The 19,208-nt window shown below is 40.0% G+C and overlaps 1 protein-coding gene across 4 annotated transcripts in view; it reads left to right on the top strand.

Annotated features, from left to right (window-relative positions):
* LOC133616227 (neurotrophic factor BDNF precursor form) overlaps positions 1-19,208 on the top strand; it is a 50,211-nt gene that overhangs the window by 19,372 nt on the left and 11,631 nt on the right. Inside the window, exon 1 of one of the 4 annotated variants that reach the window (XM_061975395.2) lies at positions 12,412-12,796. The exons of 1 other annotated variant lie outside the window; for it this stretch is intronic. In XM_061975395.2, coding sequence (XP_061831379.1) covers positions 12,794-12,796 — 3 coding nt within the window. In that variant the 5' untranslated portion in view covers positions 12,412-12,793. Of the gene's footprint in view, positions 1-12,411; positions 12,797-13,129; positions 13,263-13,459; positions 13,556-19,208 lie in introns of those variants that run through there. 2 more of the 4 variants (XM_061975397.2, XM_061975396.2) reach the window with 2 other exon arrangements.

The following is a 19,208-nucleotide window of genomic DNA, read 5'->3' as shown; positions in this document are numbered from 1 at the left end:
TTAACACCAATGAGTTGACTAATGAACATTATCACATAATTTATTCAGAAAATATAAATAACGACAAAAAAAGATAGAACCACAACATGTAGGTGTAAAAAAAACAAAAAAAAAACATTATGATTTGTATAATTTCAGAATGTGCTTGTTCTATTTTTAAACAAAGAAAACAACCAGAAGTTGTCTTTATTTTTATGTTATCGTGCCGTGATTTTACCAGTCCGGCCCAATTGGGAGTAGGTTTTTCTCCATGTGGCCCCCGATCTAAAATGAGTCTGACGCCCCTGGTATAGACCAATAAAAAGACTTGTTATATATAAATATTGTTCAGAGTAGGCCCCGCCCACAAGACTGATGTTGAGTCGTAACCAAAAAAGGACTTGAAACCAAAAAAATAATTTGCGACCAAAAGTGTTTTTTGTTTGAAAATTTTGTTTTTATTTCAAATCCATATTTTGGTTGGTTGCATAAAAAGACACTATTTTATCTCCATGTGCAACAGGAGCTCTCTAGTCATCTTTGTGACTAGTCTCTTCTAAATGTTTTAAACTTCCCATGCAATATGCGTTAAAAAGGAAAGACAGGAAGTGTTTCTTGCATCATGCATCTACTCAGTAATCGAATACAACTGGTCTCAAAAGGCGAAGTATGTGTGCAGTGCACCTCTACAAGCGCAGGGAGTGTGCATTACCACCGCCGTGAAAGGCGAGATGTGGAAGTGTGCTGGACACCTCCACAAGCATGCAGCCCAGCCTTTGATTGACGGGAGTCATGGCGAGTGATAGTGTTATTAAGCATGGAGACACTCTTCCATTATTTGTAACACTTTGCTTTTCCAGTGAAATACATTTTCCAATGAGATCTAAAAGTGCGGCCCCAGGCCATTTGTGGACCACGGCTCATTTTCTATGGGTCTGTTGCACGTTGTAAAAAATTGATAATCAAAAAATAAAGAGTAAATGTGAAAACATTGAGCAAAAAGGCACAATGTGAGGAGAAAAAGCTGGAATATTGATGCTAAGAATTAGGTGTACCTATAGATGCGTCACGATTGGGATTTGATGGACAAATGTCCAATTACCAATTATTTTAGTAGCCAATGTTCAAGTGATGCTAAATTCTGGAAGTGGAACGAGCACGGACACAAACGGAGCAAAACCCAGAATAAGATGCTAAGCTATCTTGACTTAGGGATGGGTATTGTTTACATTTTAACCGATACTAGTACCACATATGGTACGGTGCCGGTGCTTAAACAGGACCTGAACTTGTTCCTGAACTGGAACTTATAAATTGGAAAACATCAATGTTTATCAATGTTTATTTATATAGCCCCAAATCACAAATGTCTCAAAGGGCTGCACAAGCCACAACGACATCCTCGGTTCAGAGCCCACATAAGGGCAAGGAAAAACTCACAAACCAGTGGGACATCAATGTGAATGACTATGAGAAACCTTGGAGAGGACCGCAGATGTGGGTGAAAAAAACAATAATACCTTTTTATTTTTATGGAATTTTGTGACATTAAGTTGAACAGACTGGATATTGAAATAATTAAATAATATAAATTACAAACCCCGTTTCCATATGAGTTGGGAAATTGTGTTAGATGTAAATATAAAAGGAATACAATGATTTGCAAATCATTTTCAACCCATATTCAGTTGAATATGCTACACAGACAACTTATTTGATGTTCAAACTGATAAACTTTTTTTTTTTTGCAAATATTCATTAACTTTAGAATTTGATGCCAGCAACACGTGACAAAGAAGTTGGGAAAGGTTGCAATAAATACTGATAAAGTTGAGGAATGCTCATCAAACACTTATTTGGAACATCCCACAGGTGTGCAGGCTAATTGGGAACAGGTAGGTGCCATGATTGGGTATAAAACAGCTTCCCAAAAAATGCTCAGTCTTTCACAAGAAAGGATGGGGCGAGGTACACCCCTTTGTCCACAACTGCGTGAGCAAATAGGGAAACAGTTTAAAAACAACCTTTCTCAAAGTGCAATTGCAAGAAATTTAGGGATTTCAACATCTACGGTCCATAATATCATCAAAAGGTTCAGAGAATCTGGAGAAATCACTCCACGTAAGCGGCATGGCCGGAAACCAACATTGAATGACCGTGACTTTCGATCCCTCAGACGGCACTGTATCAAAAACCGACATCAATCTCTAAAAGATATCACCACATGGGCTCAGGAACACTTCAGAAAACCACTGTCACTAAATACAGTTGGTCGCTACATCTGTAAGTGCAAGTTAAAGCTCTACTATGCAAGGCGAAAGCCATTTATCAACAACATCCAGAAACGCCACCGGCTTCTCTGGGCCCGAGATCATCTAAGATGGACTCATGCAAAGTGGAAAAGTGTTCTGTGGTCTGACGAGTCCACATTTCAAATTGTTTTTGGAAATATTCGACATCGTGTCATCCGGACCAAAGGGGAAGCGAACCATCCAGACTGTTATCGACGCAAAGTTCAAAAGCCAGCATCTGTGATGGTATGGGGGTGCATTAGTGCCCATGGCATGGGTAACTTACACATCTGTGAAGGCACCATTAATGCTGAAAGGTACATACAGGTTTTGGAACAACATATGCTCCCATCTAAGGGTCGTCTTTTTCATGGAAGCCCCTGCTTATTTCAGCAAGACAATGCCAAGCCACATTCAGCACGTGTTACAACAGCGTGGCTTCGTAAAAAAAGAGTGCGGGTACTTTCCTGGTCCGCCTGCAGTCCAGACCTGTCTCCCATCGAAAATGTGTGGCGCATTATTAAGCGTAAAATACGACAGCGGAGACTGTTGAACGACTGAAGCTCTACATAAAACAAGAATGGGAAAGAATTCCACTTTCAAAGCTTCAACAATTAGTTTCCTCAGTTCCTAATCGTTTATTGAGTGTTGTTAAAAGAAAAGGTGATGTAACACAGTGGTGAACATGCCCTTTCCCAACTACTTTGGCACGTATTGCAGCCATGAAATTCTAAGTTAATTATTATTTGCAAAAAAAAAATTATGTTTATGAGTTTGAACATCAAATATCTTGTCTTTGTAGTGCATTCAATTGAATATGGGTTGAAAAGGATTTGCAAATCATTGTATTCCGTTTATATTTACATCTCACACAATTTCCCAACTCATATGGAAACGGGGTTTGTAAAATGATAACTAAATAATTTATTCAAAAATGTTCCCACAACAAACTCATACAATGATATCATGCAAAAAAAACGACTTTTGAGTTGTAATGTTGACGTTAATAATTCCGGGGGTTCATGAATGCAACCTCGCTGGCTGTAACCATCATTGGTGCATAATGAGGAAGTGTTGTGTTGTTGTCGTGGCTACTGAGGCCTAAATTGTAAGCAAATCTGCACAAAGATTCCCACTTCTACTAATACTAATCCTAACATAAATATTTGTCTTTAAATACTGTATCCATGTAAGTTTTTGTTTTTAGCCTTTTCAAAACATACGTCTTAACACAAATATTTGTCTTTAAATACTGTATCCATGTAAGTTTTTGTTTTTAGCCTTTTCAAAACATACATCTTAACACAAATATTTGTCTTTAAATACTGTATCCATGTACGTTTTTGTTTTTAGCCTTTTCAAAAATTGACATGCACATACGTCACGGCCAATTGTGTAACTTCGACAATGACGTTGTCACCGTCCCATGGGAAACGCCGTGCATCGTCTCTTCTAGACTATTCTCTTCCACCAGTTCAGCGTTGCGAGAGCAAAGCGCCAGCTGGGGTATCGGAGTGTGAGATCCATGACCTCGGGGCCGAGCCGTATGATGCACGGCGGCGAAGAGCTGGGCGGCGAAGGCTTGGCTAGTGGGAAAAAAAGGGACAGGCATGAGTCAGGCAGCGAGTCTGCAAGGAGCTGTGGGAGCAGAGGAAGTGTTAACAACATCACAAGTAGGAGCCATTCAAGTTACCACGTCAGGAAGTGGAGAGGACTGAGAGGAGGAGGATGATGATGATGATGATGATGGTGGGAACGCTCGTAGGTGACGGGACACATACATCTTTATCATTAAACCACGTGCCGTCAACAAGGTTCATTGACGCCGTTCATTCTCGCCATTCTGTCCAGGCTCAACTGAAATGTGTTACCTTGCTTTTTAGGTCTCCTTTATTTGAAACTTACACACAGTAAAAGTTCAAAATCTGCAAATTGATAGATAGAGATTACACACAGTGGAACCCTATGTCAACCTCGCTAATAAACACATTATAATGGGACTGTCTGTGAATCAATCAATGTTTATTTATGTAGCCCTAAATCCCAAGTGTCTCAAAGGGCTGCACAAGCCACAACGACATCCTCGGTTCAGATCCCACATCAGGGCAAGGAAAAACTCAACCCAGTGGGATGACAATGAGAAACCTTGGAGAGGACCGCACATGTGGGTGACTTAACGTGTTTACAAAGTACAAAGAAGAAGAACCATGATAAACATTCTGAATTTATTTCATCCATCCATTCATTCATTCTCAAAATAATCCTACTCATCTCATCATATGAAATACAACTTACTTCACCAGTTATTATTTATTTCCATCCATCCATTTTCTACCGCTTGTCCCTTTTGGGGTCGCAGGGGGTGCTGGAGCCTATCTCAGCTGCTTTCATTTATTTATTTTTTATTGAGATTACTTACGGAGTATATTGTGAATAAACTGAGAACAGGAAGTGAACAAACGTTTTAGCAACTTATGTAAAAGAAAAGGGGTAGGATTAAATAGGCTCTGCTTCTTCCTACTCTTTTTCGAACATGTTGAAAAGAGAAACTGGAAATTGTGATGTATCATGTTGTATGCATGCATGTTCCAAATAAACTCAAACTCAACTCAACCACGTGGCTTATAAAACGGTGCGGCTAATTTATTGATTATTTTCTTTACTAACGGCCCTAATTTTATGTGTTCAACAAATAGTATTCTTAGAACGCCAACGGAGACACTGAAAGTTGTGTTATTGTTTGTGCTTGGATGACATCTTTTGGAAGAGTTCGCTGACTTCAAGTGCTGCGGGTTGAAAATGTACTTCCTGTTTCGTTCCTTGAATTGTATGAGTCCATAGCGTTGCTGCTCAAAAGTAGTCTTTATTCATCACTCCAAGCAATGTTTACAAGTTTTGCATTATAACTAAAACAATTCATACTAACTAAAACCGTGTGATGTCAGTAGGAGTGTTTTAATGCACATTCGTACGTGCTATCGTAATGTAATCAAGCTCGCGTCGTTAACATTGAGTGAATGTACTTTATGAGTGTCTGTGTTAGTATTATTAACTTACAATGGTATTCTTTTTGTATTGTTTCAGTTCCGTAAATTCACCAAAACATCACCGTGGAGTTATTGAGTCTGTTTCGCTGATTGGAAAGCTAGCTTCCGCAGCTAATAGTACATGACGATGACTTCTGTTTTGTTTGATCAGCCGTTTTACTGCCGCGTTACAGGCACGGTTTGGAAACAATTAAAGCATGTAAATAAACATTTACACAATCTTTCGTAGTATTGTTGCAAATCAGTGGCCACAATACTGACCAGCACACTCTGATTGGTTTGGTCTCCCCTAGTGGCCAATACTGCAATAGTATCAATCAATCAATCAATCAATGTTTATTTATATAGCCCTAAATCACAAGTGTCTCAAAGGGCTGCACAAGCCACGGCGACATCCTCGGTTCAGAGCCCACATAAGGGCAAGGAAAAACTCACAACCCAGTGGGATGTCGATGTGAGTGACTATGAGAAACCTTGGAGAGGACCCCCCCCCCAACCTACCCCACTCTAGGGGTGACCGGATGCAATGGACGTCGAGTGGGTCTAGCATAATATTGTGAAAGTCCAGTCCATAGTGGATCTAACATAATAGTGAGAGTCCAGTCCATAGTGGGGCCAGCAGGAGACCATCCCGAGCGGAGACGGGTCAGCAGCGCAGAGATGTCCCCAACCGATGCACAGGCGAGCGGTCCACCCCGGGTCCCGACTCTGGACAGCCAGAGTTGACCTGCCCCCCCCTCCACAAGGGAGAGGGGGGCAGAGGAGAAAAGAAAAGAAATGGCAGATCAACTGGTCTAAAAGGGGGGTCTATTTAAAGGCTAGACTATACAAATGAGTTTTAAGAAGGGACTTAAATGCTTCTACTGTGGTAGCATCTCTTACTGTTACCAGGAGTAACAGTTAGAGATAATAAGTAATACATTTTTTCGTTTATTTAGCCATTTTTATGCTTGAAAATGCTTAATATAGGACCAGGAAATTGTATAATATGCTTTAAAAAAAATATCCCCCTAGCGACAATTCTAGTTAAGAGATTTGTAGACACACTGGCATGAAAGCATGTAATGCTCTTCTCAACGAGCAGCTGGTGCTGCTGTGGGCCTCTCCCCCATTTAATCAAATTGTCTGTGACATTAATGAATGACCAAAAAAAATCTGATGGATGAATGCTCATGTGCGAAACATAATTGGTTTGCTTTTTTTTAATGTTTTTTTTTCTTCACTTTTTCTTCTCGCATTCTTCAGTGTTACAATTTCATGTAAATGCCTAGTGGCCAATTCAAAGTGGATAATGACACCAATAATCATCTCTAGATTATAGAGTCCTGGGGTAAATAGTGTCTTCTTATTACTTGTTACTTACCCTCTACTGGTACGCAAGCTCCATCTAGTGGTACGCTAAAGAATAATTTAATTAAATATTCAAACACAGTGTTACTGTTCAAACTGCGTGTAATGTTACAGTGGCCAAAATATTAAATATACTTGTTATATAAAACTTCTGTCTTGTTTTCGTGAATACTTAAGCCTACCACACTACTGTAATTTTAGTGGTGGTCATTATGGCGGTACTTGGAGAGCCAAGTGTTTTCTTTGATTGATTGATTGATTGATTGATTGAGACTTTTATTAGTAGATTGCACAGTACAGTACATATTCGATACAATTGACCACTAAATGGTAACACCCCAATAAGTTTTCAACTTGTTTAAGTCGTGGCCCACGTTAATCAATTCATGGTGGTACTTGGTGAAAAACAGTGTGAGAACCACTGGTCTAAGTTGTTGAATTTGAAAAAACTTGAAAAATGGTTTTGTTTATGTCAACAAGTGGTTTTGTATCTCCATCCATCCATCCATTTTCTACCGCTTATTTATTTTGGGGTCGCGGGGGGCGCTGGAGCCTATCTCAGCTACAATCGGGCGGAAGGCGGTGTACACCCTGGACAAGTCGCCACCTCATCGCAGGGTTTTGAATCTCCCGCCTTTTTTTTGCAAAAGCATATTTTTTGGTCACGTCAAAATTTGTGCTGTCGAACCATTATTTTTGTTATAAGACTGACCACCATTTTGATTTATGGTGATTAATCACAGTAAATTACTTGCTTGCATAATTGAAATTAACTTTTCAAAAAAAACTTTCAATTTTTGGACACAGATGCAAGTCGACTGAAGCTGCTCATGTCGACAACCCATCCATCCATCCATTTTTCTACCGCTTGTCCCTTATGGGGTCGTGGAGGGTGCTGGAACTTATCCCAACCAAATATTTTAGTAACCTCTTACGTCGACGTGTCGACCATTATTAAAATGTGTCTGTCTTTCCCAAATTTAGTGTTGGAAAAGGGGAAAAGGTCCACAGTCATCAAAAAATGTGATATTGGGTCGCCGATTGTTCAAGTAAAATCTATTTTATTAAGCATCAAGCAAGCATACAATATACAACTTGAATTCCTCTTTGTTGTAATGAAATCATGCCTGCTCTTAATAGTTCCCATATGTATGTCAATGTATTGTGAAAATACAGGAAACCCAATTTGTAACTTCAGTTGAATTTTGAAAAAACAGCATCAGATGAAAGAATATTGATATTCTTATTACATTTTACATTTATAATTTCAGCCCTTAGTAGTACTCTTCTATGTATTTTTTTTTATTATATTCAAACACATTCAAGGAATTTCTTTTTTGTGTATTTCAAAAATTGTAATAATAGTTCTAATATACTGTTTATTCATATAATTTAGATTTCATGATATTTGACGCTACATTTTTGTAAATAGTATTCTTTGTGAGTTACCTGCCTAATATGACGGTCCTCATGGCGTCCGTTTTTTTTTTTTTACAAAGGTATAATTAGGAGTGTCCAAGGTGTGGGCCGGGAGACATTTGCAGCCCGCAGAGTGATTTTTATTGTCTCAGCTTTTTAAAAAGACGATTACACAAACTGTTATTACTGTCCTGTGTGCTACACAGGGTGTTGCTGCTACTGGAAACCTTTTAGCGAAAATATTTTGTTTAAATGTTAATAAATGTACTGCTAATGATAATGCGCCTTGTCACCGGTATACACATAAACAGTGTAGCTGACATTCATGTATTTCCTAAATATTGTAAAACGCACACACACACACACACACACACACACACACACACACACAACATTTGGACACATGCATTTGTCGTGTTAAAAACACACATAAAGACTTAGAACATGAACTGTAATAATTTAAATCCTTCAGAAATGTGTTGTTCATTACATGTTTGTGTTACTCCTTATCCCAACTTTAAGGTTATTATTTTTATAATTTACACGTTAGTCATGTCAGTGGGTTTTAACTCTGTTCTGTTATACTCTAACACATCTGAAGAAAGTGGAATATTCCACAAGTCACGTGGTGGACAGCAGGTTGCATCATTCACATCCTCTGTAGCAGTGGTCCCCAACCTTTTTGTAACTGCGGACCGGTCAACGCTTGAAAATTTGTCCCACGGACCGGGGGGGGGGAAAGTTTTTTTTGTTTGTTTGTTTTTTTGTCATAAAAAAAATACAATCATGTGTGCTTACAGACTGTATCCCTGCAGACTGTATTGATCTATATTGATATTAGAGATGTCCGATAATATCGGCCTGCCAATATTATCGGCCGATAAATGCGTTAAAATGTAATATCGGAAATTATCGGTATCGTTTTTTTTATTATCGGTATCATTATTTTTATTTTTATTTTTTTAATTAAATCAACATAAAAAACACAAGATACACTTACAATAAGTGCACCAACCCAAAAAACCTCCCTCCCCCATTTACACTCATTCATACAAAAGGGTTGTTTCTTTCTATTATTAATATTTTGGTTCCTACATTATATATCAATATATATCAATACAGTCTGCAAGGGATACAGTCCGTAAGCACACATGATTGTGCGTGCTGCTGGTCCACTAATAGTACTAACCTTTAACAGTTAATTTTACTAATTTTCATTCATTACTAGTTTCTATGTAACTGTTTTTATATTGTTTTACTTTCTTTTTTATTCAAGAAAATGTTTTTAATTTATTTATCTTGTTTTATTTTATGTTTTTTTTTTTTAAAGTACCTTATCTTCACAATACCTGGTTGTCCAAATTAAGCATAATAATGTGTTAATTCCACGACTGTATATATCGGTATCAGTTGATATCGGTATCGTTAATTAAAGAGTTGGACAATATCGGAATATCGGATATCGGCAAAAAAGCCATTATCGGACATCCCTAATTGATATACAACATAGGAACCAGAAATATTAATAACAGAAAGAAACAACCCTTTTGTGTGAATGAGTGTAAATAGGGGAGGGAGGTTTTTTGGGTTGGTGCACTAATTGTAAGTGTATCTTGTGTTTTTATGTTGATTTAATAAATAATATATATATATATATATTTTTTTTTTTTTCTTTTTCTTGTGCGGCCCGGTACCAATCGATCCACGGACCGGTACCGGGCCGCGGCCCGGTGGTTGGGGACCACTGCTCTATAGGACATATGAAAGCCAAAATGGAAGTTTATTCATTTGTTTTTCTGTGCGCTAAATTCCATAATATTCCAACAATGACTAGAGGGCGTTAAAATCTCAGCAGTCATGTCACCCAAATTATTCATATTTGTTGATTTTTAAAATATATTAGCAGCTCAACTTTAAAACTAGTTGGTTCTATGTCGAAGCTATTAACTCAAAACACATGCATCTCAACGACTCCCATTGAAATGAATTGAAATTATTTTGATCGGTGCTTGGCCACCCCAAAACATGACAATTTTAACATAAAATGTCTCTTAAAAATAACAAACTTTGAAATACAATACAACATAATGTATTACTAACAACTCCAGTAGTTTTATGAAGTAAGTAATAATATGGAATGCCTCCGTCAAACACACCATCAGCAGATTAAAAAAATTCCATGGCTAAAATGTGGATATCAGTTCAACATTCTGGTTCAGACTAGCAGTGATTCACTCGAACTGCTTCGCCAAGTTGGCGACACGCTCGGACATTCTGATGATTTCTTTCTTTAATTCAATGATTATCATCCACTTGTCAGCCCGGTCCTTTACTCTCCCTTACTACCTTCCATTGGAGAAAAAAAACGTGTGTCGATTTCTAGCTATTAGCTAATGCTAGCGCGTAAGACAGGACCTTTGCTGTGGCGTTTGCTGCGCCGCACTGTAAAACATACACCAGGACCCCACAGCGTTTAACTGTATGTAAAGTATGTAACTATAACAAATGACACAATATTATTATACTTCACAGCAATACTGCAATCATAGTGGTCTGTTATATCACAATAAATTACCACTCTGTTAAGAAAATGTATTTGAAAATATATAATATAAGAAAATATATAATTAATAAATATATATAATTTAAAAAAAAAAATATATATATATATATATATATATATATATATATATATATATTCGTCCATTTTCTACCGCTTGTCCCTATATATCCATCCATCCATCCATCCATCCATCCATCCATCCATCCATTTTCTACCGCTTGTCCCTTTATGGAGGGGGGGGGGGGGGGGGCTGGAGCCTATCTCAGTTGCAATCGGGCGGAAGGCGGGGTACACTCTGGACAAATCGCCATCTCATCACAGGGCCAACACAGATAGACAGACAACATTCACCCTCACATTCACACACTAGGGCCAATTTAGTGTTGCCAATCAAATAATAGATGCATATTACTTGTACAAAGTCTCCAAGGCATGAGCGTATTAGAAAGTATCCAGGAACAAACGTGTCCGCATCAATCAACTTACTGCATCCTGAGCTTAACTTCACAAATTATTGTGGACACTAGGCGTCGCCACGAAATAAATTACCACTCCACTTCCACTTAAAGACAATACAAGTTATAGTTCCCTATATATCCATCCAACCATTTTCTACCGCTTGTCCCTTTTGGGTTGGCGGGGGGTGCTGGAGCCTATCACAGCTGCATTCGGGCGGAAGGCGGGGTACACCCTGTACAAGTCGCCACCTCATCGCAGGGCCAACACAGATAGACAGACAACATTCACACTCACATTCACACACTAGGGCCAATTTAGTGTTGCCAATCAACCTATCCCCAGGTGCATGTCTTTGGAGGTGGGAGGAAGCCGGAGTACCCGGAGGGAACCCACGCAGTCACAGGGAGAACATGCAAACTCCACACAGAAAGATCCCGAACCCGGGATTGAATTTAGGACTACTCAGGACCTTCGTATCGTGAGGCACATGCACTAACTAACCCCTGTTCCACCGTGCTGCCTCCCTATATATCATTGGACTATATTTCATGCTAATTCTGTGTTGGTATCCTTTCAGTCCTGTTAGTCAAATGGGTCATCTTCAGCTTTAGCAACCTTTTGCTTAAAACAGAGTCAAGTTGCCGGAGCTGTGCCAATACATACTTTAGTTAAACAACAACAACAACAAAAAGACAGTAATTGAAGTTTATTTTGAGACACACCAGGCAACAAGCCAATGGCATATATATATCCTCCAACCCCAAAAAAAACCTCACTTTTTGATTACACACACTTTAAGAAAGTTTTGCATTGGCATTGAGTCAGGCAAGTTTCACCTATTACTCATGTTGCTTAGTACATTTGGGGCATGGCTTGCGAGCACGGCGCGTCGTCACTGCATAACAATCAGATGGCACAGTGTTGGCACTGCAACTGATGGAATTTTACTGAAAGACAGCCTTAAGCCTCGCAAGTCACCTTAAAGGTATCATGAGAGGGGGACGAGGGGATGGGGGGGGGGGGGGTCATTTCATCTCACTTCGCCTGTGTGTGTGTGTGTGTGTGTGTGTGTGTGTGTGTGTGTGTGTGTGTGTGTGTGTGTGTGTGTGTGTGTGTGATGCAAGCATGCAACAAGTTCTCCAACAACCGTAGGGGCGCTAACCGGTGTTGCGTTCGGGTGCTCGCCGGGAAAATCGGAAATAAACCCCACCAGGCAGGAACTAACCCCCACCGCCACCTTAAAGTTTCCTTGCTCACCGTGGCTTATTTCAATCACGCAAGAGACCCCCTTTTTAATGTCCTGGCGAGGTTGTTACGTTCCGGCGTCTCTTTCGTGTCCGTGTGTGTGTGTCTGTGTGTGTGTTGATCTTTTTTTTTTTTTTTGCCTTTTCATGTAAAAGCCACCAAAAGGTTGTTGTTTTTTTCTCTCCGTTTGTGTGTGTGTGTGCGCGCGCGCGTGTGTGTGTGCATAAGAGAGTTTAAAGCACGGCGTTATTGCAAAACGGGGTTATTAGAATCATAAGTCAGCGAAGTGGTGGGCGATCCACTGAGCATCAGCAGAAGTTGTCGTATGATGACTTGAAACAAGACACATTACCTAGCAGCATCTGTTGGAGTGCGTGGATTTTTTAAGACACTTCTGTCTCTGGGACTGCCGCACAAGGGGGGGTGGAGAAGAAGAAAAAATGGTAAGTATTTTGGAAACAAGCACTTCTACTTGGCAAAAGTGTGTGTGTTGCTTTATAAAAGATTGTGTGGCGCTTTTTTTTTTTCTTTTTTTTTTTTTGGCGGGGGTGGGGTATAAAGGAAATAATATGCGGATGGGTCGCGTGCATGCGTGTTTTTCCCCCCCCCTAATATATTATGTTGTTGTTTTTTATTATTATAAGGAGTAATCGTTATCTGCAAGCGACATGTCCAACCAATATGTGATTAAATATTAATAAGGCGAGAGAAGGGGGGGAGGAGGAGAAGGGGGGGACAATACACGTGACAAGAGCGGGGAAAAAAAAGTGTGCACTCATCAACAAAAGTATTCAGATATTTCCCCTTCACGCCGTGTGATGCTTTCAGCACGTTGGACAGAGGCAGCACGGCCGTGCGTGGACTAAAAAGAAAGCATTGGATTGTTTTTTTTTTACACCCCAAGTTTTGGTAAGATTCTTCTTTAGAGATTTTTTATTATTATTATTTAACAAGAAAAGGGGGAGCGTGGGTTGGGGAGAAAGGGGGGGGAACCCGCCTTGTTAAAGTTGGATATATTTGTTGTTGTTGCACCGCTCGCGCGCTGCACCTTACCTTTAAGCCCCCCCTCACACACTCACACGCACACGCACGCGCGCGCGCGCACGCTCACACACACTGCGTTTTAAACTTTGGGACATGCAAGCGTCGTTCGCGGAGATCTAAACCACCGCACGTAGTGGTTGTCAGCCCTTGCTGTGAAGGTAAGAGCGGACATTCCGTTGTTGGCATGGTTTTTTTTTTTTTTTAGTTTTTTTTCAAAGAAGAAAAACTGCATTAGTGTCAATGTGGGCTATAAATAAAAATTGGCGAGGGGTTATTATTTCAAAAAAAAAAAAAAAAAAATTAAAATCAGCCTTCTTTGGAGTTTCCGAAGCTGCCTGGCTGCAACACAATGTGCGTAATGGTTGCGTTGTGCCTCATCATTGCTCCCAATATGGAAACTGCAGTGCACGATCCAGCCGGAGGCGCGTGCATGGGATAAACATAATATTATTAATAAAAAAATCATATTCATGCATGTGCAGTCACCATCTTTTTGTTTGTTTGTTTGTTTGCTTGCTGCATTCATGTTTTGTCTTGCTGTCTGTGGATTGTGTTATCGACCAAAAATAGCCCTACTCTTACCCCCCCGGCCCCGCCTCTACTTCTCCCCCTTCCCCCCCCCTCCCCGTCATCGCCATCAAATCACTTGTGTGTGTGCGTGCGCGCGTGTGTGCGCGCGTGCATTTTTTTTTTTTACTACAACAGCTCCAGGATTTCATTCATAAGGTGCTTTTCGCTTCACCTGCTCCCCGACTAACCCCCCCCCCCCCCCCCCCCACACACCACCACCACAACCCCATCCCCCTTCCTCCCCTTCCATCCGCCTCATTTTTTGGGGGGGTGGGGGGCGTGAGAGCCAACAAACCATCCATGCGCTGCAAAAAATTAAAAATAAAAGGAAATACACGTATTAATTAATTAAGAAGAAAAACATTTTCTAAATCGAACATAAATTGTTGGAGCAAATATGGGTGTGTCCCGTCATTGATCTATTTACTTACAATATTAATATGCTTTTTTACAAATAGGGATTTAAAGACGTCCTTATTTCTGTCGTCGTTTCCTCCTCCAAACCATCTTTAACGTTTATAGAATGTGTTGCTTCACCGTGAGTCATGTCAATATAGTCGAGTTTGGAAAATATGTTGCGGTTTTTTTTCCCGTGTGCATTTTAAAATGCATATATATACATTTTTTCTATTTTTAATGTAATATTAGAATTTTTATTTTTTTTCCCTCGGGATTATGGCGTGGGCGTGGGCGTGTTGGGAGGAGGGATGAGCGGAGGCGGGTTAGGAGGGGTCTGTGGGGTGGCACGACACACTTTGTATGTATGAGGGCGTTTTTTTATAGCACTTTTCTGCAATGTACGTCAGCGGATCAGTCCATAAATGGTGCTGCGCGCGCGTGTGTGCGGGGCGTGCGTCGGCGTGTGTGTGCGCGCGCACCAGAGAATCTCCCCTCTTGCTCTCTCTCTCTCTCTCTCTCACTTTTTTTTCCCCTGTCTCTGCAGAGTTGAGGTGGGCGTAAATAACAAACCTGGAGGGATTTTTTTTTTTTTTTTAAGTCTATTTTAATTTGTGTCCTGATATGAATTATTTGTATTCATTTCTATTTATGTCCGTTGCATCCTTCTCATTTATTAATCATAAGTTGCACACCTATCAATTATAAATAAGCTATCGATCATTTGGGGCCGAACCCTCGTCACAATATGCTCAGAGCATCACTCCATCACGAAGGATCCATCGCCGCCGCCTTGAGTCACCGCCGTCATCATCCTCATCACCGTCACCTTCATCCAATTAACAGGCTTGTTTAAACAAGTTCTGGCGTGGGGTGGGGTGGGGGTGGGGGCTTCGACAGGCGTCACGTCTCTGCGGTTCTTTCGCGCAAGTGTTTTGAAATTAAGAAGAGCAAACGCAGGAAGAACACCTTTCTTTTCATTAGGGGGGGACGATACTGCATAATTTCTGTATCGGTCCGAGTATTGCCGATACCGAGCATTCTTTTTCTGCAACAAAACACAAGGAAATTAAATAGGCCCCGATTTAATATTATATTAGTCATTAAAATTGAATTTTTGTTTGTGGGAAAAAAATAAGCCCACAAAGAGCCCCGAAAAAATAAGCCCACAAAGAGCCCCGAACAATATATAAATGTAACAATAATAACTCAAATACCGCTCCTTTGTTCCTATATAAAGCATATTTCCGGAATAATAACGCCCATTTGTGGATGGTCCCTAAAAATCCGTGTTTTTTAAGTCGATTTATGGAACAATATCCTCCTGAAAACTTCTGCAGTGGGATTTTTTTATTATTATTTGCATAACAAATGTCCACTGCAGAGGACGCCTCCTGGTTCTAATGGGGGGGGGGGGGGGGGGGGGGGGTGTAGTGCCGTGTGAAAGGTTATCGACGCTGTGCTGATATTGGATTGGCGTGGAGGGGTGGCGAGGAAGGAAAGAGACAAGACAAACCTTCATCGGGTTTGATTAAGAGAAATAATTATTGCTATTATGGAAACAAAGGTTATTGCCAAAGGAGTTTACCTGTTTAAGAGGCGTCACGCGAAGCCCCGCCCCCGTTTGACGTCATCTAACCTTATACAAAGTGTTTCTGCCCGAGGAGGGGCGCACTTCCACTTTGATCCAAGTGCCCTCATCTCCTTCCTTTATCCGCGGCGAAAATGACAATTTCGAACCAAATGTCACACGCGCGCGCACGCGCACACGCACGCACCCCCCCCCCCCCCCCCCCCCCCCCTTCTCATTCCACATTACGCAGTTCCTGTCTGGACGCACACAAGTGACCGTCTGTCTCTCTCAGAAGTGTAAATGCAAATCACATGTTTGTACCAGGGCTGGATTAAAATAAAAAAAAAAACAAAAAAAAAACCTGAGCCATGTAAGGACAAAAAGCCTTGGACAGTTTTTGAAGTCATTGTTCCCGGGAAATCTTAAACCTGGGAGAAATTGAACACCCTCGGCGCGGGGATGAGATAGTGGCTTGGTTTTCAGGAGGCCCCCCCCCCTCTGCGTGCCGGGGTCCATCCATCACACTTTTTTTTTTTTATTCCATTCAGAAAAAAAACCCAAAAAACGTCCCTAATGCCTTCAAATTGTGCTGCATTTGCACAAACTGGGGAGAGTGTTGTTGTTGTTGTTCTCTAATGAGATGGAAAGTCATTTATTTATGAATTACTTGTTTGGAACAGACCCACCACCCCTCCCTTGTGCAGTGTGTGTTTTTTTTGTTTTTTTTGGTTGGTCCTGTGATTGCTGATGCAACTCTTTGTTATCCACAGTTCGCCCTCACCTCCTGTGGGCCTTCAGGGAGGGCTATATCTATCTTGGCATGTACCCGTGTGTGTTGGAGGTGGGATTGACTCATTAGGCAGGTGTGAGCATCCACTCCCATACATGCCAAGCAGCCAGCATGTATAGGGAGGAATCATGATGATAGACATAAGTGGTTTTAACACCATAATGAGAAACATTATAATATGGTATCGCAGTAGGCCTAGATATTCATTAAAAACCAAGCAGAGTTGTTATTTAACAGGTATTTAATATGTTTGGCCACTGTAACATCACACACAGTTTGAACAGTAACAGCGTGTTTGAATATTTAATTAAGTGATTTTTTTTGGCGTACCACATGACTAGGAATTTTTTTAGCTTCTGTTTCCTACTTGGTCATCCGTACATTGCTTATATATTGAGGGGATTTCGACCGATAGTGGGAATATCAACAATTTTCAGTTATCTGTATGTTGTTGTTTGTGACATGAACTAGTTTCCAATCACATAATCGAGGAATCCTGAAGAAATAGCCAAACACCATCATATTAAGGTGTTTCCATGTGTAATCGAGACGAATAATTGGGAAATCGGAATTATTTAGTGCATGAAAATTAAGGATTTTTTGGAGCTTGTTTCCTTCTTTCATCAGTTTGGTTTGGCCGTCCATACATTGCCTGTATATTGAGGGGATTGGAGCATGATACTAAGTGTATAGTATGAATTTTGGGCCGATACTGGGAATATCAACACTTTTCAGTTATCTGTATTTTGTTGTTTATGACATTAACTAGTTTCCAATCACATAATCTAGGAATCCTTTTCCAAGGTGAAGAAATAGCCAAACACCATCATATTAAGGTGTTTCCATGTGTAATAGAAGGCTGATTTAGAGACGAATCATTGAGAAATCGGAATTATTTAGTGCATGAAAATGAAGAAAACTGGGATTTTTTTTTTAGCTTCTGTTTCCTACTTTCCTACTGGCCGTCAATACATTGCTTATATATTGAGGGGATTGGCGCAGGATACTAAGGGTATAGTATCAATTTTGGACTGATACTGAGCATATCAACAATTTTCAGTTATCTGTGTTGTGTTGTTTATGACATGAACTAGTTTCCAGTCACATAATCTAGGAATCCTTTTCCAAGGTGAAGAAATAGCTAAACACCATCACATTAAGGTGTTTCCATGTGTAATAGAAGGCTCATATTGAGACGAATTATTGAGAAATCGGAATTATTTAGTGCATGAAAATGAAGAAAACTAGGATTTTTTTGAGCTTCTGTTTCTTACTTACATGTATCAGTTTGGATTGACCATCCATTCATTGCTTATATATTGAGGGGATTGGAGCAGGATACTAAGGGTATAGTATCAATTTTGGACCGATACTAGGAATATCAACAATTTTCAGTTATCTGTATTGTGTTGTTTATGACATGAACTAGTTTCCAATCCCATAATCCAAAACTGAAGAAATAGCCAAACACTAATCTATTAAGGTGTGTCCATGTGTAATCGAGACCAATCATTGCGAAATCGGAATTATTTAGTGCAAGAAAATTAAGAAAATGATTTTGAACGTGGAGGCAAAAAATAAATAAATGAGAGACCATTGTAGTTTTGGCCTTTGTTTACTTATTTTTGCACTACTGACCACATTTTGCTCCGATAACAAAAAGGCAATGATGAAATTATTACACAGAAAGCTTGTGACCATAAAAATGTCAAACAAATCGTGTGAATGTGTTTAAATTGGCATGACTATTAATTCGAAAAACGTGGCCTGAAATTGTCGGGTTTTAGTCGAATTATAATAAAAGGCAAAATCCTGAGTAAAATCTTTACTAATTTCAAGTCGTATCGGCATTAATGGCCTTAGCTGTATTCACCCCGTATCAGCTCGATATCAAAATGTGCAAATATCGCCCAGCCCCAAATCAAGGCAAACATTTCCTGTATATATATTTTTTTTCAATGTAAAAAAAATTACATATGGATTATACTTTCTTTTCTTTCTTTTTTTTTAAAGGGGCTATTCATCAGTTGTGGGTTTTTTTTTTTTTTTTTTCTAAGGCGCTGGCATCGCCTTCTTAATAATCTTATTTTAGACCATTTACGCATTCGCGACTAAGGATAGCACTGCCTGCGAATGAATTATTAAATGCACGTTTTTATGTTGATTCTTGCACGTCTCCGCATTGGGTCACGACGTGCGCGCTGACGCACAACACCCCTCCTTCCCGCCCCCTTTCTAGAAGAAGAAGAAGAAGAAGGAGCGTGCCACCATGTTTGGCGAGAACAATTCGGAGGCATATAAATATATATACATATATAGATATATATAGTCCATAAATCTATATATTGTCAGACATAATGGTGTGGGTGCAGAAATAAGAGATGCGCACTAATAGTTCCGCCTGCGGGCTTGTGTTGAAAGAGGAGTTGGCGGGGAAGAGGTCACATGTTGCAGCGTCATCGTGTAGTAAAGTTGCTCGACT

Source organism: Nerophis lumbriciformis, linkage group LG15 (assembly GCF_033978685.3).
Source record: "Nerophis lumbriciformis linkage group LG15, RoL_Nlum_v2.1, whole genome shotgun sequence".
In the NCBI taxonomy this organism is placed as follows: domain Eukaryota; kingdom Metazoa; phylum Chordata; class Actinopteri; order Syngnathiformes; family Syngnathidae; genus Nerophis; species Nerophis lumbriciformis.
This window is presented reverse-complemented; position numbering and strand designations above follow the sequence as displayed.